Source organism: Mugil cephalus, chromosome 4 (genome assembly GCF_022458985.1).
Source record: "Mugil cephalus isolate CIBA_MC_2020 chromosome 4, CIBA_Mcephalus_1.1, whole genome shotgun sequence".
NCBI classification, from domain to species: Eukaryota; Metazoa; Chordata; class Actinopteri; order Mugiliformes; family Mugilidae; genus Mugil; species Mugil cephalus.
The window spans coordinates 7,548,252-7,572,895 of NC_061773.1; the positions used below are offsets into that span (position 1 = coordinate 7,548,252).

The 24,644-nt window shown below is 40.0% G+C and overlaps 2 protein-coding genes across 5 annotated transcripts; one reads left to right on the top strand and one right to left on the bottom strand.

The window, feature by feature from the left end:
• The first annotated feature begins 1,194 nt into the window (after nt 1-1,194).
• Nucleotides 1,195-12,116, top strand: si:dkey-264d12.5 (coiled-coil domain-containing protein 30). 3 transcript variants are annotated; one of them, XM_047581929.1, is made up of 21 exons: nt 1,195-1,545; nt 2,121-2,294; nt 2,617-2,737; nt 3,588-3,799; nt 4,072-4,167; nt 4,575-4,740; nt 5,045-5,116; nt 5,385-5,500; nt 6,584-6,694; nt 7,516-7,626; nt 8,116-8,214; nt 8,555-8,650; nt 8,820-8,918; nt 9,032-9,111; nt 9,207-9,315; nt 9,479-9,573; nt 9,860-10,001; nt 10,373-10,509; nt 10,652-10,769; nt 11,543-11,604; nt 11,685-12,116. In XM_047581929.1, the coding sequence occupies exons 1-21, from the start codon at nt 1,531-1,533 to the stop codon at nt 11,899-11,901; spliced, it is 2,448 nt and encodes an 815-aa protein (XP_047437885.1). In that variant the 5' UTR covers nt 1,195-1,530; the 3' UTR covers nt 11,902-12,116. The 3 variants fall into 3 exon arrangements, with proteins under 3 accessions (XP_047437885.1, XP_047437887.1, XP_047437886.1); XM_047581931.1 differs by lacking the exon at nt 8,820-8,918; XM_047581930.1 differs by lacking the exon at nt 4,072-4,167.
• Nucleotides 12,117-12,372: 256 nt separating this feature from the next.
• On the bottom strand, nt 12,373-18,603 carry LOC125006159 (alpha-1,3-galactosyltransferase 2-like). Of its 2 annotated transcripts, none has more exons than XM_047581934.1 (6): nt 18,464-18,603; nt 16,734-16,806; nt 16,484-16,573; nt 15,919-16,014; nt 14,024-14,161; nt 12,373-13,924 (listed from the first exon to the last, which is right to left on the bottom strand). In XM_047581934.1, the coding sequence occupies exons 2-6, from the start codon at nt 16,736-16,738 to the stop codon at nt 13,240-13,242; spliced, it is 1,014 nt and encodes a 337-aa protein (XP_047437890.1). In that variant the 5' UTR covers nt 16,739-16,806; nt 18,464-18,603; the 3' UTR covers nt 12,373-13,239. The 2 variants fall into 2 exon arrangements, with proteins under 2 accessions (XP_047437890.1, XP_047437891.1); XM_047581935.1 differs by having other exon boundaries at nt 16,734-16,778; nt 18,464-18,586.
• Between the last annotated feature and the right edge of the window lie 6,041 nt (nt 18,604-24,644).

A 24,644-nucleotide genomic window follows, 5' to 3' on the forward strand; every position in this document is an offset into this window, starting at 1 on the left:
TGCTGCACATATACTCCTGCTGTTGATCCAGTTGTGCAGTCTAGCATGGGGACCACTGCACTAGTTTGTACGTGAGGTGATTTAAAGGCAGGAAATAGAGGCTCATTACTGACCACTTTTGACTGTAAATGTGCAGGAAATATCAGACCACCCAAGACATAGCACACACTGTGCAATACAAGACTCCATAAATACAATAAAAATCATTTTTATATATTACATATATTTTTTTACATAAATACACATTCTGCTTTGTTAAAATAAACTTAATTGTCTTAAAGGGGAAGGAAGAAAATTGTCTCACCAGTATGACAGGGAATTAAACGTTATAAACCATAAAAAAAAATCAGCATTTATCACAAATCAGTGTTAATTGTATGGATTGTTCATAGCAGCAATATGTATGGAAGAGTATTAGGGCCACCCATGAGAAAAAAAAAAAAAATTACACTAGGTAGATTTCTTTTTTAATCAAGCACACACAGTTTAGAAACACCGGCAGAACCACCTGTACTCATGGCAAAGGTGAGGTCTTTGGCAGGATAGATAAATTGTGTGTGCTTGTTGGGACCCATGGGGAGTGTACCATGTATTTGTGTTTTTCTTTCTCATGGGCGGCCCTAATACTCAACCATAAGTAAATATGTATCCATGCGCCTCTGGATTTATGTCAAAAATAACCACAACATTTTGCCACAACATTAAAAACTCCACCCAATGGTCGAAGAATTCAGAATCAGTAACTATTTTTTATATTTAGTTTTTGTTTTTTTCGCTTCGGTAAGTGTTAGTTTTTCCACAAAGACACGTTTCACTGTGATTGGTCGAGGTGGGGCATTTCTAAAAACTATTTCATACTGTTGGGCAGTCATATCAGAACAATGCGTCACATTAACCTCAGCATACTTAATATAGGTGGAGCTATTATAAATTAAAAATGTGGCGGTCTGAGAAGATAAATAAAAGCTTTCAAAATACGAAAAACTCAAATACCAGCTGCAACCTACCATCTAATTTTATTTTATAACAGATTACAGTTATAATTAAAGAAAAGTCGTTATTTAAATATGAAACGTATTTTTACACAGATTGTCGTTTTTACTTATTTTTAGCAGTGACCATAAACTATTCCCGCAATTAAAAGTTTTCCAGGACGCCTTTAGGGGACGCACAGATAAATTCTCTCTCTACAAAAAACAACCTCTCACCGTTCGAGTAGCTGATGTTGTACAGTGCATCACTGCAGCATAAACGTGAACGTTTTGAGTGTTTCTTTATTAAATCCCAACTTTGTGTGGAGCAGCCTATGTGCCTACAGCTTATAGTGAACTACAGCTCTACCGGTTGCTGGTCAACGGAGAGAGAAAACAGCTGCAGGCTCGCGTGTTTACGGTGTTTCTGGGGAGGAGAAGCTCTGTGCTCGGTCTCGGTGCCAGCGGCAGTTTGTTTTAGAGTCTGTGTCTGGAATTCGCGGACTAAAATGAAGACTAAAACGTGAGAGGCTCAAAGTTGTTGCTCGCCGCAGAACAAATGGAACAAGCAGAGGTAACAAACCCCAAAATAGGCCGCTTACAACTTGAAAGCTAGCTAGCTACTTGTTTTGTTTTTTTCTGTCTGCACCATCACGTTAAATTACAACTTTATCATTTTCCACATATCACTCGACTTAAATCTGTCGTAAAGTTACTTTTTGTTCAGCCAATGTAGCCGCAGCCTCATTTAGGCGTTGTAAACATGAAACAACCTAATAAAGTCAGGCATTATTCCGTCTGAACTTGAGTCTTTCCTGGTTACACACCACCACAGACAGAAGGTACAAGCAGACGCACAGTTTTAATGTCGGCTGTCGCCACAGAAACAAACAGCTGTGCCAACAACTAGAGAAGTTCCACTCCAGCTGAAAGAAGGGAAACCCAACCCGCTGAGTCTTAACCCTAAAAGTGGTGTTGCTCAGAAAACAAAACAAACAAAGAACCATAAGACTGTCTACATGTCCTATGTGCAGCTTGTGTCATCAGTACGGAAAAGTAATCTGTGGTAAAATTACAAACTGTGTGTAAATAAACATTTATATGAATACAATGTCCTCCTGTCAGTAACCGGCATATTGTTATTAACAGGAGCTGGAGCAGATTGCCTCCTGGTTCAGTGAGGAAGGACTCCCCCCTGACTCCCCTAAGGAGGATCAGCTGTGTTTCCTATGGCGAGCCCTCCAGCACACGAGGAGCCATCTGAGCAAAGTGACGAGGGAGCTGGAAACCCACCGCTCACAGCATGTGGCAGAGATGGCAGAGGTAAGTTATCTGTGAGGGTTCATCCAGGTCACGGTCCATCCCAAAAGAAGTTAAAAACAAAGACAAAGGAACCGAGCTTTCTTGAAGATGTTTTCCTGCCGATCCAAGTGGTTCCTTCACTTCTAAAATGGCTGGTGGGATGTTTGGATTTGTACTTGGAATATCTGTGGGTGGTGCCCACAAAAGGACGCACACTCCCCACCAGTCATTTACTCAGCTCGGCCAGTGCTTTGTTTTTAGCTTTGCTTTTTCGACAGAGGCAAGTTAATCGGGAATTGTGAAGACCCGTGGCAACAATGTTGGCTTCCTTTCTGCCTGTAAGGTACGCAAGTCTCTGGAGCAAATCCGAATCTTCACAGAGCACAAAGATGTTTTGGCTCAGGAGATACAGGATGAGAACGACCAGCTCCAGGAGCAGATGCGGCGCCTAGTATCACTCCAAGGTTGGAAAGTTTTCACATACAGACTTGACTTCAATATTGAATTGACGAAGTTTAACCTTCTAAATCTTTATCTACCTTTAAAGTGGCAACGGAAATAAATTAAATCCAAATATGTCAAAGCGGGGCGGGGACTGAGCCAAGAAAGTGTTTTCATTGTTATGAATTGGGTGTATGTTTTCTTGGGAAAAACATCGTACTAAGTTGCTTAATGTGATCTCTAATGTAAATACATGCTAAATCATCATTAAACCACGTGTGATGGTTTGTGTTGTGAGCATCAGGTGGTGTGTATGTGGTATTACCCTGTACGGGATTATTAAAGTTGTTTTGAATTTGAATTCAATTTGATGGGACTTCAAACACTTTCTACTGTACTTTAAAATCATTTAATGGAAACCACACAATGGCAGTCATTCGGAAGAAGTCCCAAGAAATTAACCTCTGTTTGTCAGTTGCTGCTGTTGTTCGTCAATAATGAATCTAGGAAACAAGAAACCTTAATTTTTGATGGCCAGTCAGATCAGAATTTTCAAGAAGCAGCAGCAGCCACAGTGAGCTGTTAGACGAACAGCTGCGGGTGACAGGCCGCAAACCTGCAACTTCTCAGTGAGGTTACAAACTTATTTCACTAATGCGTGCTGCTTGCAGGCTTATGTACATGAAAACAACATGATATCGGATCAAAGCTGTTCACAGAACGAAGGAAAATGCAAATTATTGTCTGACCTTACTAAAACGAATAGAACGTTCTTCTTGGAGCAACATCAGTCCCCACATTTCTGTCATTAAACAAACGTTACAGATTCTCCCCTTCCTCCTTGTCTTTTTTTTTTTTTTTTTATCATGATAGATGCCCAGATAAGTGAGGTGGCTAAAATGTTGTACCAGCAGGGACTCACAGAGTTGATTCACAGCAGTCCCAGTGAGCAGGTGGCTTACCTCCTGGTGGAGAGGGCCTCCCTACTTGAGACCAGTGAGGATCCACACAAGCGGGCAGGCGATGGAAACACAACCAGTTTGTCGGAAACAGGAGCACAAGTGTTGAACACCACTGTACGCCAGGTTAGAAAAACTGTTTTCTTCCTTTGTTAGCCGTTATTCTCACTTGGGCATTTTCATGTGATGATAAACAGATTGTGTAGGAGACACAGTAGGCCACATATTTCCTCGTTACCTCCGCAGTGTATGAATGACTGAAGGTCATGAATTTTCAAAAACATGTGATTACACTACAACTAAGTTTCATATGGACAACAATCTTATTCTAGTTGGTTTAAGAGTCTTTTAATTTTGTCAACTGTCTTACTCTGCCTTCATCCAATGTTGTTTCACAGTCAACCCACAAGGGGGCACCCCGTCACGGGCAGAGCACATGGAAAAGACTCTTTGGACTCCATAAGGCTTCACAGAGCAAACATACATTTATTCCTGTATGCATTTAAAGTTTGTGCACACTATTTAGGACTAACAACAACTAAAACAGCACTCACCGTTTAGAATTAGCTGAAACTTATTCTGACTGTAGCTTGCGTGTAATGTAGAGTTGAAGAGACACTTTTGCATGTTTAAAAAGTTCAGCAGCATCCACATTAACTGCAGCCTCTTTTCTGTTTCAGCGTTACTAAGCTCTGTCACAAGCACAAGCTAGGGCACTTTGCATGGCATGGAGAAACTCGAGACACTATACGACTGATGCGCCTTGCCCCAGTCCACTTCTCAAGGTGTCCTGTCTGTCCTTGCATGTCATTTTCTGAATATTCTTGCTCATATTCTTTTTTTTTTTTTTTTTTTAGAGCTCCTCAATCAATTTAGTGTTGTGTGTTGCCTGTGTTTGCAGACTGAGGCCAGACACTTGGCAGACCAGGCAAGCAGTTTGGGGAGGGAGTGCTCCCGTCTGGAGCGGGATGTGGAGGAGGGCTCCCGCCGACTCGCCATGGCTCACAAGGAGATCCGGCGTTTGACTGATGAGCTGGAATCTGCCCATTTGACCCGAAGAGCGTATGGTCAGAGATATTCATCAGCCACTAATAAGCAAACTTTAATCCTTTGAGCCATTTCTCATAGTGATTACACTGCAGTCTGATGTCATGCCCATCTCACATCTCAGTGTAGTTTATCTTCAAAGCAAGCAGCTGTGACTAAACCACAGACCTTTAGTATAATCCATAATAAGTACTATGTTATCCAACACTTAAATTACCATCGTGCCCGAACACTATATAAAAACTATAGTTTTTCCCTGCACTAATAAGAAGATTTATAATGCTGACGTGCTTTCATTCTAGCATCTGTTCATGTCTTTTCTAGAGCCTGAGATGCAATCAGCCCAGGAGGAGGTGGAGCAGCTCAGACAGGAAGTAGAAAACTTGAAGAAATATGGTAAGTTTTCTCTATGCATAAATTCTGTAAGTTGTTTTCAAAGAAGCACCTAATGTGACATGATGTGTACTGTAAAAGACAGAAAATAACGTATTACAGTCCTCATGCCGCTCAAATGAATCTTTCATGTATATATAGTCAGTGTAGTTATAATTCCCAGTTGGGATAAGCGCCAACCCCAGCGGACAGACCAGATGCTTTGCTTGGGTGTATATGGCACACAATTTTCAACCCCAGATTAAACAGCAATTTGACTTTATTCCATTAGAAATGGTGGAACTGCGAAAGACCAAAGAGCTGAATGATCGTCTGGACTTTGAGATCAGAGCCCTCAGGAGCAGAGTACGCTCACTAGATGCGGAGAAAAGCTCTCTTCTTAAGAAGGTAAGAATGCTGCTGGAAGGGGGTAGTTAACAAACACTCCCCACGGAGCTACAGCATTGTCATGAGAAAACATTACACTGACGCCTTTCACAACCTTTGCAGCATGAGTTTGAAATAATAAAATCTGACCTAGTTAACACATAAAATGGGCTGGTAGCTCTGTAGAGATTGTATGAAGGTTGGAAGAAACTCTTAGCTCATTTGTGTAGATAAATGTTAAATGATAAATGTTTAACGTAAACTATAGCTTTTTAAGGAAATTGTAGTTAAATACTGGAGTGTGTCTCTGTGGTAAATATCTAATACTGCACCAGTTTTTATAGATATGCACTGTGACTTGTGAGTCAGTCTGGCTTCCTGTTTACCATGGCGGTGGTAGATGTATGAAATGATGATGATAGAATACAGCACCCTGTGGTGTACTGCAGATATTATAATTAACTATGGTGTGAATTAAGCTGTGTGAAAATCAAATGCACTTCATCAACATTTTCTGTTCTATATTCTGAGACACAGATACATTACCATACAATATATATTAATATATTAATATATATTATTTTTTAAATGTTTTTTCTACATTATTTGTCTCGGGTGTGTTGATGGTACAGACACAGAACAGCTCATTTCAGAAGCCAAAAGGCAGATCATTGTGTCAGAAAACAGAGCTAACAGAAGCAGTTGTTTTTAGTAGCAGTTGTTAAGTAATAGATAAAAACCTGGACAAACATAATCAGCATTAAATCTGTGGCCATCCTGATTAATGTGCCTCTTTTTGAGACACTTTATCAGAGAAGTGAGCTTGCAGGAACTCTGTAACCTACTCCTTATCTTCCTTGTTTGACTGCAATAGCTCAAGGTTAATTGTGGCTGGTGTGTTGGAAAAATACAAAGAAAAAAAAACATCACTTCAAATATGCCATAGTTTTAGAGCAGAAGCAATGAGTTTGTTAGTATGACCTGTGACTAGAGAGAAAATTAAAATGTTTAAGGACATACAGAGAACATTTAATTGGTTAAACATGAAACATGTTTAACCAGCGTAAACATGATACTCCTCTGCCATATGTCTTTTTGTGTCAGGTGGTGTCCCTACAGGAGGAGGTGGAGCAGATGGAGTCAGCTTTGCAGGAGCAGCAACAGCAGTTCTTATCTGTGCAGGTTCAGGCCCAGCAGGCCACAGAGGTGGCCGAAGTAAGTATCCGTCTTTAAACATAAAATGAAATATTAGCTACTTTAATCTGACTGAGGAGAGTCTGATTTCTGTTTCTGCTTAAAGGTCCAATTCTCAGCTTCCATTTTAGTTTGTTCACATATGTAGTTGGACAAATTAATCTCATCATAAATAACAAAATTATGTTAATCTTAAGACTTTGTTGGGAATCTTTTGCAGGCAATGGCTGCCTGAAGTCTACATGTCTCATAGGCATCACCTAGGAAGGGGTTGCAGCCACTTTTTTACTGTGAAAAACTTTCACAGTATGTTTTGGGTCATTGTCCATCCGCACTGTGAAGTCCAGTCAATTTTAGATCACAGACAGTTTATCTGTACATGCCTCAGAGTTCCTGCTTCTGTCACATCTTCTGTCACATCCCACATAAACACTAGTGCATCCAGTGTCATTGGAAGTCAATCATGCCCGTGCATCATGTCTGTGGCTGGAGAATCTGTGGCCATTAATAGGTTGTTAGAAAAGCATTAAAGTGAAGATAGCATCCAGATTTGAAGAACATCCTCTAATTGCAGATGAGTTAAATCACCAGAGTCATGCGAGCCCACTGTCATTGCATATTGGATAACTGAACTCATGTTCGAGAAACAATTCCCTTTGCCTTTGCCGAATCACTTTCGGTACCATAAAAGAACTCATCCTCCAATCAGGATGTGACCCTCAAAATTAAGTCTGCCACTTACTTCAACAGCTCAATTAACAGCTAAAAATAACAATAACGAACAAATGCCTCAAACATACAATGGATGGACTTGATTGTAGTTGGTTTAATGTATTTCTCAGGTTGAGTCTCTGCAGAAGAAGGCAGAGTGGCTGGAGTCAGCCCTGCAGGAGCAGCAGCAACAACTCTTCTCTGTGCAAGTGCAGGCCAAGCAGGCCGATGAATTAGCCAAAGTGAGTCACACTATACACATATGTGAACATGACATCTGACACATTATTTGCATGTGTCACTGCAGATCTTTCTTCTGCTGTATATCAAAATGTGCGGTTTGATCGGGATCAGTGTGCTATTACTTTCCTTTAGGAAACATGAAGTAAGCCGCGAAAAACTTCTAAGAATTTTCCATTGAAATGAATGGGCCCTTTCAACATTTTCCAGAGTGAATTTTCTAGTTATAATTCCTGTTGTGTTGTATTTGTTTGGTGTTCTACAGTTTTTGCGTGCACTGCCCTTTGAACTATGTGCCCTTGTAACATTGCACATTTCCCCACTTCTTATCTTATCATAACAATATACAGTAAATACTACACAGAAAGACTGGGTGTGTCATTTTCTAAGGATTACGAAACAAAGAGGTTTCTTCGGCGAAAACGTCAAGGGATTCTTGTGTGTGTCTTGTTTTATGTGTTTATAACATACCATACGGTGTCATTTTTCAGGCTCAAACTGCAGAATTGGCAAAAAACAGGCAGACCTGTAGTAACTTTCAAGAGAAGCTTGCTGCACAGACAAGGCTCCTTTCGGAAAAAGAGGAAATTGTAAGTGAATACAAATGGAAATAATGCCAGTTCCAGTCATTCATTAATTTGCATAGTTTAACTTGTCACTGCAACAATCTGTGTGTGTGCGCGCTCTTAAACCTTCACTAACACTTTCAGCTTCTGTCAGTGTCGAATCTTGAATTGTTCAGTATCTTATTCTATAAAATCTATTGAATCTATAAATCTATAAAACAACTTCCCTGTGGTGATCAATAAAGTGATCTTGAATCTTGGAAAAACTAATTAAATGCCATTGAATGTAAAAATTCAAACCATAAAAATGGATTGTCACTGTGAAGCACACTCACACACTCAAAACAGACATTTGGTGTCTCAGGTTGAATCCATGCAGAAGGAGGTGGAGCGACTCGAGTCGGTCCTGCAGCTCCTCACTGCGCCGCTTCAAGCCGGGCAGGATGATAAGATACCTGAAGTACGTCCAACTGTGCCTGAGCCTCGTGTTCAAATTAAACTGTTACTGAATCAAATATGGCTGAACAAGTCTTTCAGTAAACAGTTACCTGTTTGTTATACAACTTAGCAAATATAACAAATGTGAAAGAAAACTGTGATGTGTTTGTTTCCGAATCTTATGTTTCTAGCCAAAGGCAACTGAGTTGGTTGAGAGCAATCAGACCTGCAGAGATTTAGGGAAAGAGCTCAGTTCTCACATGAGTTGTCTTTCGGAGAAGAAGTTAAAAGTGAGTGAAAACTGAAAGAATGCAGAGAGGTTTCAGATAATGTTTACAATTTAAAATACTGTATTTTGTTCTGATCTACATACATGTTGCCTAATGATATCTTATCCTTTCAGATACATTCACTGAATAATTCCCACAATGTTAGCTTTATGGCTAAAGTCTGTACCAAAGAGAACAACATTCAGGATCAAAAGTAGGATATTTTACCTCTATACGTTGCAGTTTCATTCAGTATTTCCAGGCCAAGTAAGTGAAGATTTATGAGTCTGTTGATGTCTGTGTTTAAAGGATTCTGCAGCTTTGTGGAAGCCCTGGAAGCTGTACGCTGGAAGACCTGTTTATGACGGAGGATAAAGAGTTACAGACAGAGCTGTACAAAACAAGCACACTACATAAGGTAATTTCTTTATTGTTATTGTCAGGATCATATTACTTGTTTTTTATTAGTGAGTGTTCATATTAGTACATTTGATTATTAACGAGAACTGAAACACTGAAACGGTTTCCCTCTGTGTGTTCAACTCAAAGAAAGTAAATAGTTTTTCTGTTCTGAATATAAGGAAGCAACGAAGAGTGTGAGGTCAACCGAAGATGAGTGTGAAACACTTAAGAAAGAGATCTGTGATACTCTTAAATGCCTAGACAAAGAACGAAGGTAACAGACACATTATTACATATTATTAGACAATGTAGAATATGTTATATTCATCAAACATATTCTTATAAGGTGGATAAAACAGTGGTTATGATTAATCTATCCAATCAAGTATGTATTTTGTAGCAAACACTGAATCACTTTTCCTCATCCTGTAGGGAGTCTTATTGAACGATTATGGCGATGCATGGCTGGATAACGTTTAACTTTCTTTTGCCTCAGTAAAACCTGCTTTTAATTTCAAAAACGTACTCAACAAGTCACATTTGTGTCCATCTGCTCACAGTAAAAACCATGAGATGAAGGAAAAACACAAGTCTAAAGTGTGTCGAGCCAAACAGAAATTTGATGAGGAGACCTCATGGCGTGATGAGAAGATAAAATGTCTGGAGAGAGAACTGTCCTTGTGTTCCCACTCATTAACAAAGGTGAATCTGCAGCTTTACACAAAAGAAATTGAGACATTCAGAGTGGGGCAACTGAATTCCAGTAACTCTGAACCTGCTTGTGTTCAAAGCTTGATGTTGTCTCTAAACAGTACTGCCTTTTTTTTAGTCTTTTAGCTGCACACAGTGGATTCAAGTCACTTTTTGTTTGTATCTGTGACATGCTTATGGTTGTTCTTCAGTAGAGAATATGTTAGTTAGTAAGACGCTGTGAAGGCTGGTTTTAGACGTGTCCAGCACTTAAAAGGGAAGTGGTAACTGATTCTTTCTGCAGTGTCGGTGTAATTCTGCACTTATGAAACTGTGGCTGGTAAATGATATGTGGAACTCTCATTGTTTTTTTGTCTTTGCAGGAGAAACAACTTGTCACAAGCATAAGTTTGGAAAATGAGAAACTACTTTTTGAGAGGAGGCAGCTACTTCAACAGCTTGATGAGGAGGAGCACAACAAGAAAGGCCATAACCTAACAGTATCTTTGTCCAAAAGCAGGTTGCGACATAAATTCACCGCATGATAAAACATCTAGATCACACAGTATATTCAAAGAAATGGCAACAGTAGATTCTAAGTCACAATTCTCAGGTAATATACGTGTTGGAAATGTGCTAATTGAAAGTGTTTTGATCTCCAGGGTGGATTTTTTAGAGATGGAAAACAAGAAGCTGGGTAACAAAATATTCCACATGGCCAACCAGCTAGCCACCTTGGAACGCAGCTTACAAAACTTACAGTCGCTGCACTTTGTTGAGGTACCAGTTAAATCTGTTTTGTCTTTATACACACAACACTGTCATGTGGAATTACTGCTGTAGTGAACAGAAAGACAACTTGACTTTGAAACATTAGCTGACCATAACATAACTGAATAAGTGTCGCACTATAGGACAGGAGACATCGTTACCTAAATTATTAATTTAAGTGGCAGAAACTAGACATAGTCTTGATATGTTCGCACGTCAACTTGCCAAATAACCAAGAAATTCACTCATTAGTCTTAGAACGTTAGACAAGGAACACATCTCATGATTATGATAAAACCTCAAGGTACTGTAAATGTCTCATTAAATTTCACAGTGGATTAAGCCATTCTGATCTAATAAGCTTTTTGTCAAAGTCAGGGAATATCTCCTCACTGCAGTGATTACTGCGGTCCACATGTGGATTGCTACATATGGGGATTAGTTTTATCCTCTGAATGTTAGAAGCAGCTGCAGCAGCATTTCCCTCATTTGCTACCCAGCCACTGTTAGTTACATAAGGTGTCACTGTTTGCTCTCTCTGGTTGAGTTGCTGCCTTAGCAATGTGTGTCCATATAGATATGATCCCAATAAAGGGTCTGTTTGTTTCAAGGGTCAGTTCAAATGTTAGCATTCATCATCAGGAATGATGATGACTCCACCTTGAACAATAAAACATGAAATTGAGGTTGCTGGCTCTAGATCATAATTTGTCAAACTCTGGTTCACACTATTTACACTTTTGCTAATGACTCTTAATCTACTGTATCTTTTGTCTGATTAGGAACTGAAGAGAATGTCAACTCACCGAAAGGTTTTTACATCTGTCCCTCTGCAGACGTCTAGGTAGGTGTGATCCTGCATCAGGACGCATTTGTTTGGCAAAATAAAACACCATCTCTTGTCTGTGAACTTTGTGTCCGTAGTGTGATGTCTCCTGAACTGGCTGAAATTCAGAGCATATTGGACAGTACACAAAGCGGTGACAGGAAGCAGACGGATGTGACTCATCTCTCTCACTGTTGCATCTCTGGGAGCTTGCGTCGCTCATCAGAGATGGGATACATGAACCTGACATCCACACAGAGTCTCCCTGATCACTCGGCCTCATTGAGCACCTCTGATTTCTCAGCAGTACCCTGAAACTAGGTCATACGTGTATATGTCTAATATGTGCAGGGTTCCTGCAGGGAATTTTCAAAATTCCATACTTTTTCCAGATGCTAATTTCCAGTCTCCCCAGTTAAAAATAAATAAATAAATAAATAAAAATCTAATTTATGGCATTTGAGTAGTTAAGTTGTGTGTCATGTAAATAAATTATGGAATTAATTGTTTGTTTTCATTATTCTGAATATATATGCTGTTATTTCACCATATATTTTGAGAAGGTTACAGCTAATTAATGTAGCTCATACAAATAAGTTAAGAACAAACCCAAATAAATTCAGTGCACTTTTTGTTTGTTTGTTTCACATAAATCATCCATCAATGATCATCTATGTAGCCTACTGTGTGATCTCACACAAACATTTCAGCTGTGCTGCCAAGCACCTTAAAAAACACACACACACACACACACAAATGGAAACAAGCATCTCTGGGACAAGGTGGTGAGTTTTGTTGTTGTGCATTTCTTATTGAAAGAGTTTTAGAAAAGAACATTTCAGTACCACATCTTTAAAAACAAACAACAAATACAGCTGACTTTGTTACAGAACAGCAATAGAATAATATAACTTCAACATCTGCTGAAAAAATCTCATCAGGTACTGTTGTAATGCCTAAACATCCTCCAGAGCTTATACAATCATAAGAAACACAAATGATCACATCAACAGTTGATTTACACAGTCCTGAGTTACAGTACTTTTTAATAACTGAATGGTTAAGCTAATTAAACATTTTATACATGATCAGTATAAGAAACTATCAACTAGTAAGTCAACTGGAGAATTAAAAGGAAAAAATATATAATATAACTTTGTAATTTCAGTCCACTTAAAACCTTGTTTAAGAGTTTTGCTATGTCTCATATCTCTCATACCAAATCATCATCACAACTGATCCCATCCCCATGCCGTCCATCTCAGTGAACAACAAACACTGAACATGCCAGCTGGTACCTGGTATAAAATGCATGCATGGATGGAAGTGAATGGGATTAGTTGTTACCATGTCAGATACACAAGTTCCATCTGAAAAAAAGGGAAAGGCAGACCGGATCATTTATATACTAGGCACAATGCATTATTTACACCTCAGGGTGAATTCAACTGTCCATGAACAAGTATTTATTTGGTAAATAATAAAATATCATCCTCTGTAAATGTAATTGGAGTAACAGACCGACAGAACTGATAAAGAAGCATTTGAATGAGGACATGGACGAGGATTTACTGTAAACCATGTTGTCAGTTCAGGATAACCTGAAGTTAATTACATGTAGTTTGGAATTTCTTCACAAATACCTAAAACACACTAGGATCTGCGCAGCGTCTCATAATGTTTCGGTGCCCACTGTAGTCGGGTGACTTGAATGTCTCTCCTGTAGCCAATGTCGGGGTCCCAGCAGTACTCTGGGGAAAGCACTCTGCTTGGTTTGTGTAACCAAAAGTACTTGTTTAGATGACTCTCGTCGTGCCACAGAGCCTCCACATTATGATTTTTATCCTCCATGATGCTTTGGTAGCAGGCTTCAGTCAAAGCTTTCACACTTCTCCATGAGCCTCCAAAGATGGCAGCGTGGTAATAGAAATCCCCGGTTTCCATGTACGCCTTGGATTTGGGGTTGTGGTCGTAGGTAAAAAACCTCTTTGGGAGGCGGTAGTAGTAGGCATGCAGCAGAGCCACAGACTCTCCCAGAGCCTCAGGGCCAAATCTCCCGGTAAACACCTGATCCACATCGAAACAGAAGATATGTGTGGAGTGGTGGCGAATATCCGACTCTATGATATCTGAGATTGACCTCATTCGCATCATAGAGATGTCCTGCCACCTGGAGTGCTTCTCCACTTTAATCACTTTCAGGCTTCGCTGAGGACCAAGCTTGATGTCTGGCACCTTCTCTGGCATGTCAGTGAATACATAGTACGTCACAGGCAAACCCAACATGAAGTGACGTTCTGAAGAGTTCAGGAAGGTGTTGAGGTAAGCGTCCAGGTACCTTTGATGGTAGCAAACACGAGAGTAGTTTTAACATCTTGCCACCTAGCCCAGTTATGCATACACTTACTGAATAAATGGAAAGGCAATAGTAACATACCTGCCCACTGCAAACACGGTCAGAGCGACAGAAGTTCCCTTCTGTTTGTGAAACTGGTCGTAGAGATTAGAGTCAAACATCCCCTCCCAGATAACAGGAGCTTTCCAAGTCGTGCATGTCAGCACATCTCGTCTAGACCTGAAACAGAAGAAGACTGTTGGGTTTTAAGGGGTTAAGTAAGGCCTTCAGCCTGTGCAAAACACTGGGAAAAATAAGTAAGAATGTTACTTCCGCTATCTTGCCATATAAGGAGTTGTTTTCTGCTTTGTTGCAGCTTGCTCGCAGACTAAGATACAACACACCCTAATATTTCGTACACTGGAAACCAGATGAAACTAATTGGCTACACGCAGGAACTGACTGAGAGGCAGAGCTCCTCCCTTCTGTACGGGTGGAGTCTAGGTAGAACATAAATAACCTAAAAGTGAGAAACTGTCACGTGATTTCATTTCTATTTGAGGCAACTTAAATTGTGTGAACTAAGAATTATTTCAGTATCAACAGAGACTTTTATCGATAGATAAAAGGAACTGCAATGGGGATCACCATGGCCCCAAACTATACAAATCTCTATGTACGTCTACGTATTTTATGTATTTGTGCCACATATTAAGTGTTGGAAACCATACATTGATGATATTCTTTTCATGTGGATGGGGTCACCTGAACAACTCTTAAAGTTTACAGACTGGTTGAATGGTAAGAGTGAATCACTGACTTTTAAATTGGAATATGACAGTCACACCATCAACCTTCTGGACCTGTGTATTAGAAAAGTGGATAACAAACTACTCACAGACAGGAATAGACAGGAATAATGTACTAGAGATAGCTACCATCCACAGTACATGAAAGATATTATCCCAGTGAGCAGGTTCCATAGAATAAAAAGAATCTGCGATACAAATGAATCATATGACAACCAACTAATGAAAGACGAATGTGTGGATGAAGCTCTACAAAAAGTGGTAACACAAACACAGAGTAATAGAAAGTCAAATAATAAACCACTGGCAGTCTGTGTTCTAAATTTTACAGATAGAGTACATGAGATAAAACCTTCTATTAAGAGACACTGGTATATTCTATCAAGTGACCTACAAATTGGCCACCTATTTAAAACACCACCCAGAATCACAATTTGCCGGGGGAAAGATGTAAAAGATAAACTTTTCTATGCTGACTCTCTGTACCAAAAACCGAAAAGTGACCTTCCCTCTTTGCCGGATGCTATAAACGCGGGCGATGCACACAGTGTGATTGTACGAGCAAGTGTGACACCTTTTTGCACCATTAAACTGGTAAGAAACATAAAATCAGAAGGGTTATTACGTGCTCTACTGCAGGAGTTATCTATTTGATTAAATGTAGCTGCTCTAAAGTGTACGTTGGAATGACAACGAGAACACTCAAAGTACTAATAGCAGAACATCATTCAGCTATCCGCAATAACAATCCACACAACCCGGTAGCACTTCACTTTAAACAACCTCATCATCCAATTACAGTCTTTAGCTACTGTGGCATATGAAAAGTAGTCCTGCCTAGACATGGGGGTGATCTAAAGGAGACGCTTCGTAGGCGAGAAGCCTTCTGGATCGCAGAACTTCAGACTTTTGGGACTAACTTCGGACTTAATAATGAATTAGATCTGGGTGTAAGTTTGTAGAGAAAGTCTCTATAAACAATCTAACCTATTGAATTGTTGCTCAATGTGTGTAACTTACAAAGTTTTCTTCTTACTGTGGTCCTGACTACACTGTTATATTGATTAACATTTTATGTGTTTAATATTTAGTTCCACTCTCTAAAAATTGGCAGACCAGTTCTGTGACAGTTGTGAAACACTAAGACGTTGGTTTCCATGACGTGAGTTGTGGTCTCAATAGTCTTACCAAAGCTTCAGGCTGGCGTCGACTCTGTTGTCCAGACTCAGCATCTCTGCACTTTCCAGAGAACATTTCTCCATAGGTAGGAGACCAATTAAAATTCTGATATATATAAAAAAGAACATGTGTTATTTTATTAAAACACATTATGATAATAACAATAATAATACTTGTATTTGCTCTAATTAATGGAACTCCACTTTACTCCCCTGAATTGCAAATTTAGACGTACTGCTGATAGACATGGTGTCTCTCACCATCTCTTTTCATGCAATGAAAACATGAAAGATGCATCCAATCTAAAATATCTGTTGGAAAAAATAGAAGCTTAAACTGTTGTAAAAGATGTTCTCCCTAATTTTCCTTAAGTAGTAGGGGATAGGTCCCAGAGCTCCTTTGTTGTGACTAGCTGATTTCCAACGAGGCCATTTCTCTATCTCTTTACTATCTGTATATGAGTGAATGTAACCTTTCTATTGTCAGTCCATTCCGTACTTGCTATAGTTCATGTGTTGACTCTGCAAGCAAAACTTTTGAATGACGCACTAGTGTACACTAGTGAGGTACTCACCTCAAAGACGGAGATGTGAAGTAGAGCACCGTGAAAGCAATTGGAAAACAAAGCACGCATTTGAAAGCGTTCTTTGTCTTCTGAAAGATTCTGCAAGAAACACACTGAATTAAAACACTAACCAAATGTTTTGGAGTATGCAAAATCATGTGGCATAATAATGTCAAATATAAATACAAATATGTAAAATGCAATAAGATATAGATATAGATATAAATATAGATATAGATATAGATATAAATATAGATACCCCATAGCTGGTGTTCTCCTGCAGTAGTCTGATGAACAAAGACAGCTGTGGGCACATAAATGCAGATATCACTCTGAGGAGGAAGTAAAACACAAAAGGGTAAGAGACTGCATGATCAAACATTCAGTCAAACAGTTCCACGTTTGCTTTAACATCAACACATATGCCAACTACCGAAAGCTTAACAACAGCTCCAATCTAAACTGTGGACAGTGGTTGATTGACAACCTACACTATTAGCTTTCTGGAGGAGATAAAAAAAAATCTAACCTAACTTGTGTGTTTCCTTCTTAAAATATTATGTTTAAACCAAATACTTTCTAAGTTTTTTCGCAACTCTTATTTTTAATAAGATGCTTGAGCATCCCTAAGAGTGGGCAAGACACGCCTATGGCAATGGGAAGTCTGGATCTAACAAAAACCACAGTAAAAAAAAACCATGACTGATTGCTGCAGTCATGGTTTTGATACCACAGCAGCACTCACTCTCTCGAATGCTGCATGCTACATGGCGGAAGGCAGCTGCACAGTGCAGGTAATACTTCTAATTCGTCGAGCCTTCTCCATGAACACCACCCACAAATATACAGCGAGTGCAACGTGAGTTAACTTGTAGATAATTGCACGTGGGGAATTAGGAATAGTGGTTTGTTTGTCAAACTTTCCTATTTTTTGTCAATAGAGGAAACTGAAATTTTAAGTGTTACCTATTGCTACTCCTATAAAAATACATATTATTGACAGGATGCATACAGCAGCAGAGCAACATGTGTTGGGTACGAATGCTGCCACTTAATTATGCATGTTTGGTCTGTTTCCGCTGCTCAGTGCTCACTGCACTGCACAAAAGGAAACACTGAAACATGAACTTTTCATATCATTACATCTCTGGTGTTAACATTATGACACTATAAATAACAGTCCTTAGTGCGAGCTGGCATTTAGAAATACCAGATGTCTCACCCTGGATGTAGTGGTAGCAGAATTAGCAAGCACAGTGATGGAGGATTTGTAGTATTTATCTCATCCTATCCTCACTAAGGTCACGGGGGTTGCTGGATTCTGTCCCAGCTGTCATCGGGCGAATATAGTATATAGTATAGTAATATAGTAATATAGTAATAGTATAATCGTATTCTGTTCTGTCCATGCCCCTGCCTGCATGGATTGTGATCACAGCTGAGCAGGAGCAGAAGATTCGATTCTCCCCGAGGGGAGTCGACTCTTCTCGTTGGCTACAAAGAACCGTCTCGAGCCGACTCGTCAGCGAGCGACACGCATCATTGGTCTAGTTTTAAATGGACCCCTGGTCCAAGTGCGAATCCGCGATTTGATTTGTTTTCACTCAATGAAGGACGTATATTTGCAAAGCGACTAAAAGTGTCAAAAGGTGAAGCTGTATCAAAGTTCGCTTATCCTGTGCGAATACGTATCGGTGTTCCGAATTCACGTGACGTCCCTAGGTAAAATTAATCCGAATAAATACAAACAAGCCGACTAGTAGCGCTGTCTCCCAATTCGTCTTGCGAAACCGATAGAAATAAAAAGTTGTCAATCTTATAGTCTGTCTCAGATATAAATCGTGTTAAAGTTAACAAATGTCCAGAGCCAGCACCTCACTGAAATCAACCAGAGAACATCTTTCCTTTGATTTAAGCGATTCCAAGAAATTGCAATCAATAAATCAATAAATAACAACAAAAACAACGGTATACGATATGAAATCTTACATTTGAGTCGCAGCCAGTTACTTTAACATATCCACAGTTCGTTCAAAAATGCCGTAGGTGCTTCATTTAACCCAAAATGAGCTTGTTCATTCAATAAGAATATCTTCATGACTACCTGTGACTGAGGTTCCGCCCTGCCCTCAAGTAAAGAGGAGAAGCTCATTGAGCAGGGAGTGGCTCCAGGACTTTTAAAGCTACATCGTACATGATGGTCCCTCTGCTCAGGTGCTATTATTATTTTACTGATTCTTGTATTTATTTTTGAGACTGAGCTGTAAAACAGAACTTAAACACAGCTGTGTTGGGAGTGAGCGGAGCATGCATCAAATGAGGAGGTTGACTTTGGCGGAGACTGAGGTTTTCCTCTTGATACATACATTTGATGAACTACTGCAGCAAAAAAAAGTAAAAAGTGTGTTAATTGCATGTTTCTATTTTTGGAGTTAGGATTTTCTATGACTTTGGGTGATAGGGATGCAATTGTAACCAGCCGAGTATTTCAGCCTTCAAATGGAACCTGTGAACCAGTCATGTGTTTGCTTAACGTTATCAGGTGAAACAAACACAGGATTGGTCAATAAATCTTTGCAGAGTTGGAATAAGCAGAAGCTTGCCCTTGAAGCACTGCAATTGTCAGGTTTGTCACTTCCACTGAAAAAAAACTTTTGCTGCTAGTGTCATAAAAGAGGGCAACTGTCAGGGTCTAGATTAAGGAAATACAAAGACATAAAGAAAGCATGAGTTTCTTCTGACGTGTTCTTCTGCACAAGTAAATTACAATATATGAACTTGACATCCACAGCTTCCATGTCTAAAAAAAACAACAAAAAAACTCATCAAACATGTCGAAACTCATAAACATGGAAAATTTCTATTTACTCAGTCATGAATAGCCTTTTCTTGTGAACACAGTTACGAGAACTCCACCTACACTGTATGCTCTAGATAGATGAGTGGTTCCCAACCTATTCACATTGTGACAGCAAAAAGGAATCAAATACAAGGTGGATGAACAGAGACACTGATATACACAGGGAAGAGTGTGGGGAGAAAACACAACCAAGTTATTGTCCTTGTGGTGGAGTTAGGAATGTGGAAAATTAGACCAATCAGGGACACGTGAGCTGTAAATGTACGCCATTCTAGCGCTAATCTAATCCCATTTGGGAGTGTGCTGTCACAAGTAAATGCTCTTATTCTGGGGACACTTTCGCAATCACTTACATGTTAGCAAAACAGGGAGTGCTGTATATACTTGGGACAGCCTAGCTCAGTTTTTATAAACTGCCATCGCTCAACATCTGCACCCATACACTGCTTAACGCCTGATTTCCACACCCTTGTTCTGACAGGATGAAAACAATTCTTGTATTTTGTTTGCTTATCTCAAGTTCTGCTCTCTCAGATGGTCTGTGAATACAAAAAGATATCACTGCACAGTGCTTGTTGAGTCTTGTTGAGTCTTGTTATAGGCAGTTGTTGCTGGACCATAGAGCAGAGGTAACCAGGAAGGAGAAAGCTGGAACTCTCACATATGCAACAGGTAGAAGTCAGAGCAAGAATAAATTGTAGCAGTTTGCAGCAACTCCAACTAAACTGGCATTTTGACTTGTTGTGGCAGGGGAACACCAGTAGGGCAGGTTTTGTTAAGAAGTTCATTTGCAAGTCCCAGTCAGTCATGCCAGGGAGCAGGTATGTAAAATCTAACAGTGAAATTGAACAAGGAAAGTCTGAGTGAGAAATGACAGCAAATACAATAAAATGTGAATATCTTCCATAGGTGGAATTCAACACTCCAGAAATTGTTAAGGAAATGCTTCTCCTTGACAAAGCTGAACAGTAGACGTGGTGATTTAGTGAAGTTTGACATATTAGGCATGAAGTTATTTTTTTGTTGATCCTCTGTATACCACCATCTCTTTCAGATAGAAAAGTAAATTACATTGACCATCTTGTCACAATGCAATGTTCTCCTGGGAAACAGTTGGACCTGGCATTGGTGTGGATGTTACTTAAAGTCAGGTCCATAAATATTGGGACATCAACACAATTGTAATCTTTTTGGCTCTATACACCACCACAATGGATTTGAAATGAAACAAACAAGTTGTGCTGAAACTGCAGACTTTCAGCTTTAATTTGAGGGTATTTGCATCCAAATCAGGTGAGCGGTGTAGGATTTACAACAGTTTGTATATGTGCCTCCCACCTTTTAAGGGACCAAAAGTAATGGGACATTGGCTGCTCAGCTGTTCCATGGCCAGGTGTGTGTTATTCCCTTATTATCCCATTTAGAAGGAGCAGATAAAAGGTCTAGAGTTCATTTCAAGTGTGCTATTTGCATTTGGAATCTGTTGCTGTCAACTGTCAATATGAGATTCAAAGAGCTGTCACTATCAGTGAAGCAAGCCATCATTAGGCTGAGAAATCAAAACAAATTCATCAGAGAGATAGCAAAAACATTAGGTGTGGCCAAATCAACTGTCTGGAACACTCTTAAAAAGAAAGAATGTACTGATGAGCTCAGCAACACCAAAAGACCCAGAAGAACAAGGAAAACAACTGTGGTGGATGACAGAAGAATTCTTTCCCTGGTGAAAAAAAAAACCTTCACAACAGTTGGCCAGATCAAGAACATTCTCCAGGAGGTAGGTGTATGTGTGTCAAAGTCGACAATCAAGAGAAGACCAGAGTGAATACAGAAGGTTCGCTACAAGATGTAAACCATTGGTGAGCCTCAAAAACAGGAAAGCCAGATTAGAGTTTGCCAAAAAAAATCTAAAAAAAACCTTCACAGTTCTGGAACAATATCCTATGGACAGATGAGACAAAGATCAACTTGTACCAGAGTGATGGGAAGAGAAGAGTATGGAGAAGTAAAGGAACTGCTCATGATCCAAAGCATACCACCTCATCAGTGAAGCATGGTGGTGTAGTGTCATGGCGTGGGCATGTATGGCTGCCAATGGAACTGGTTCCCTTGTATTTATTGATGATATGACTGCTGACAAAAGCAGCAGGATGAATTCTGAAGTATTTTGGGCAATATTATCTGCTCATATTCAGCCAAATGCTTCAAAACTCATTGGACGGCGCTTCACAGTGCAGATGGACAATGACCCGAAGCATACTGTGAAAGCAACCAGAGTTTTTTAAGGAAAATAAGTGGAATGTTATGCAATGGCCAAGTCAATCACATGACCTGAATCCGATTGAGCGTGCATTTCACTTGCTAAAGACAAAACTGAAGGGAAAATGCCCCAAGAACAAGCAAGAACCGAAGACATTTGCAGTAGAGGCCTGGCAGAGCATCACCAGGGATGAAACCCAGCATCTGGTGATGTCTATGCGTTCCAGACTCGGGCTGTAATTGACTGCAAAGGATTTACAAACAAGTTTTATGATAGAAATATATATATAAGAAATATATATAACAATATGTACAAGCATAAGTGAACTTGTGTTCTGAGTTGTTGCTCTATAATAACATTGAATATGGTGTATTGCACAGCAGGAAATTATTGCACATGGTGAGTGAACATTGCGCAATATCATTATAAACATGGTTGTACTGCACACGATGAGTCCAGAGTCCAGTAATATAAAAGGAATTACGTAGAAGTGTATGAGTTATTGTACATTATCAGTATAAATGAGATTATAAACATGCTCTGGTGTTCCTTGAGTGTTTCTTCTGGTGTTTCACCCACCTGAGTAATGTCTCACTGTCTCTCAGGTCATCTCCAGGATCAACATGGTAATCCAAGTATCCATCAATGTTAATCACAGTCTGTTGTCCTGTCTTTTTCTTTGCATCCAGCATCTGATTTACATGCCTTTTTACACATATTTCATTTACAGACACAGAGTATGTTACAGGACCCAAAGCATCAGTTATTACACCATTTAACCACTTCTGTCATCCCCTGTAGTTTTTCACAAGCACAGCCTGACCTATAGAGAAAGACCTGAGGTTTATCTTCCTATCTGACTGGTTTGGAAGACTCTCAGTAGGGAAGGACTGAGACAAGTCTTCAGAAACAACTCTGCTGGTGTTTTCTTGTCGGTTGAGCGTGGCATGTTGCAGTAGCCAAATAAGAACTTAGCAATACAATGTTGCAAAAGAACGTGTTGTTCTTGGCTAAAGATCTTTTGAAATTTTAGACCAATCTTTCAGCCAAGCCGTTCGAGGTTGGATGATAAGTTGGAGTTTTAATGTGTTTTACAGCATTCCTCTTAAGGAACGTCTCAAATTCACCTAAAATGAACTGAGGTCCTTTGTCTGTCACTACCTATTTTGGTAAACCATATGCTGCAAACAGACCTCTAAGAGTCTCTATGGTTTTGCTAGATGTGGTAATTTGCATGTGGAATATTTCAGGCCAGCGAGCATAGGCATCCATAATCACAAGGAACATCTGCTTATTGACCTTTGCAAAATCAAGATGGATTCTCTCCCATGGACCTGAAGCCCATTTCCATGTACAGGTGCTGGCATGCTGCACTGTTGTTTACATACCTCGCATGAATTTACCAGTTTCAACATCATCTAAACAAGCTTCTGGACAGAGATTTCATTTCTACCATACCCCAGTGGCTATCATGTAACTATGACAGTAGTGTTTTGCAGTTTGTCTGAGATGACCACTCTGAAACCCCAATGTACACAATCTTCTTCCATCGTGAGTTCAAACTTGCATTTTACATAGGGCTATAGAGACTGACCAACCTGACAAAATATGATGAATCTTTGGCGAATGGGGAAAATTAGTAGCTAGCATAGCTGGCTCGCTGGCTATTGCATTTGTGGTGTTTGCTCTGTTTGGTTGTTGTTGTATCCCATGTATTAGGGCTCTCATCGTGCAGTGTATCAACAAGGCGCTGGGGAATATGGAGTCCAAGGGAGCGCCACCAGCGTATCAGATGAACGTCGCAGAGGGCGTGCCTCTGCTCGATCCAAGTGCTGAGATACAGGAGAGGCCATTCCAATATTCAGATGGGGACTCTGACAACAAGCCTGACCTGGATGATGTAGTGTGAGCTCAGGGTCTACAATAACTGACCTTACAATGTCAAAATAGCATTTTGCTTTGTGGCTTGCTTCTAGGCTTTGGCTTTTGATATATACGTATATATCCATTTTATACACATATAGTGAATGTTAGTTAATTTTCCAAAGATGTTGCACACACAACCTGCGCCTACCGGAGAGATGGCAACGTGTTTGGGGGAGCACGTTCACGTGACTGCTGGAAGGAGACCCAGGTTACAAATATAGTTTAGATTGCACCCAAACACCCATTTTAGACAGGGTGGATTTGTTGGGTTTTAAAGGGGTTAATAAGGCCTTCAGCCTGTGTATAACCTTGGGAAGAATCAAGAAGAATGTTACTTATGCTATCTCACCATATCAGGAGTTGTCTTTCGCTTTGCTGCAGCTTGCTCACAGACTAGGACACATCACACCCTAATATCTCACTTGCTGGAGACCAGATGAAGCTAATTGGCTACACATAGAAACTCAATGACACATGAGAAACAGTACTCCTCCCAATTGACGGGTGGGGTCTAGGTAGAATAAGGTCACTGTACGTCCCTGAAGTGGGGCTTTTGGTTCTTTTCACCCCTAAGGTGAACTGACCGAAGCCTCAGCGCTGAAATCAATATCTATTCTCTGTGTACCAAATAAATATCCAAAACGTGAGAAATTGTCACGTGATTTGTGCGTTGGTGAACTACCCTTTCCAAACGGTATAAAGATTCTGGCCTGAAAGAGAGGAAAAATATCCTCCTGCATCTGTAACAGGGCTTCCTGCACGCTTCCTTTTTTGACATGGCTGCTTTGGAAATGGCGTTAGCCTTGAAAGCTCTGTGTGACCACTGCTGCGCATTTTGCTTTGTTATCTCATGTGCTGGTCCCATATCGTGAGCTGCCGCCAAAGTCAGGTCTTTTGTGTGAGCGGCAGTTAGCATGCGGTCCCGTATATCCGCACAAACCTGTCTCTGAGAGCGTCCTCTAGATAAGCCCCAAATTGGCAAGACCAGCCCGAATTTGTTGGGCCTTTGTTTGTTTTAAGTATCTGTCATGTCATTAACATCCATAAAATCACGTGAAAAAGACAAACAAAAAAATGCATACAGTTCCTATAGCCCATCCTGGCAATGACGGACGATCCTTTCC

Excerpts from the sequence above, each read along its gene's own strand:
- si:dkey-264d12.5 (XM_047581929.1), top strand. Across the intron at positions 8,919-9,031 it reads TTTCGGAGAAGAAGTTAAAA|ATACATTCACTGAATAATTC; the intron begins GTGAGTGAAAAC and ends TTATCCTTTCAG. Across the intron at positions 9,316-9,478 it reads AAACAAGCACACTACATAAG|GAAGCAACGAAGAGTGTGAG; the intron begins GTAATTTCTTTA and ends TCTGAATATAAG.
- LOC125006159 (XM_047581934.1), bottom strand. Across the intron at positions 16,015-16,483 it reads TTCACATCTCCGTCTTTGAG|AATTTTAATTGGTCTCCTAC; the intron begins GTGAGTACCTCA and ends TATATATATCAG. Across the intron at positions 13,925-14,023 it reads ACCGTGTTTGCAGTGGGCAG|GTACCTGGACGCTTACCTCA; the intron begins GTATGTTACTAT and ends CTACCATCAAAG.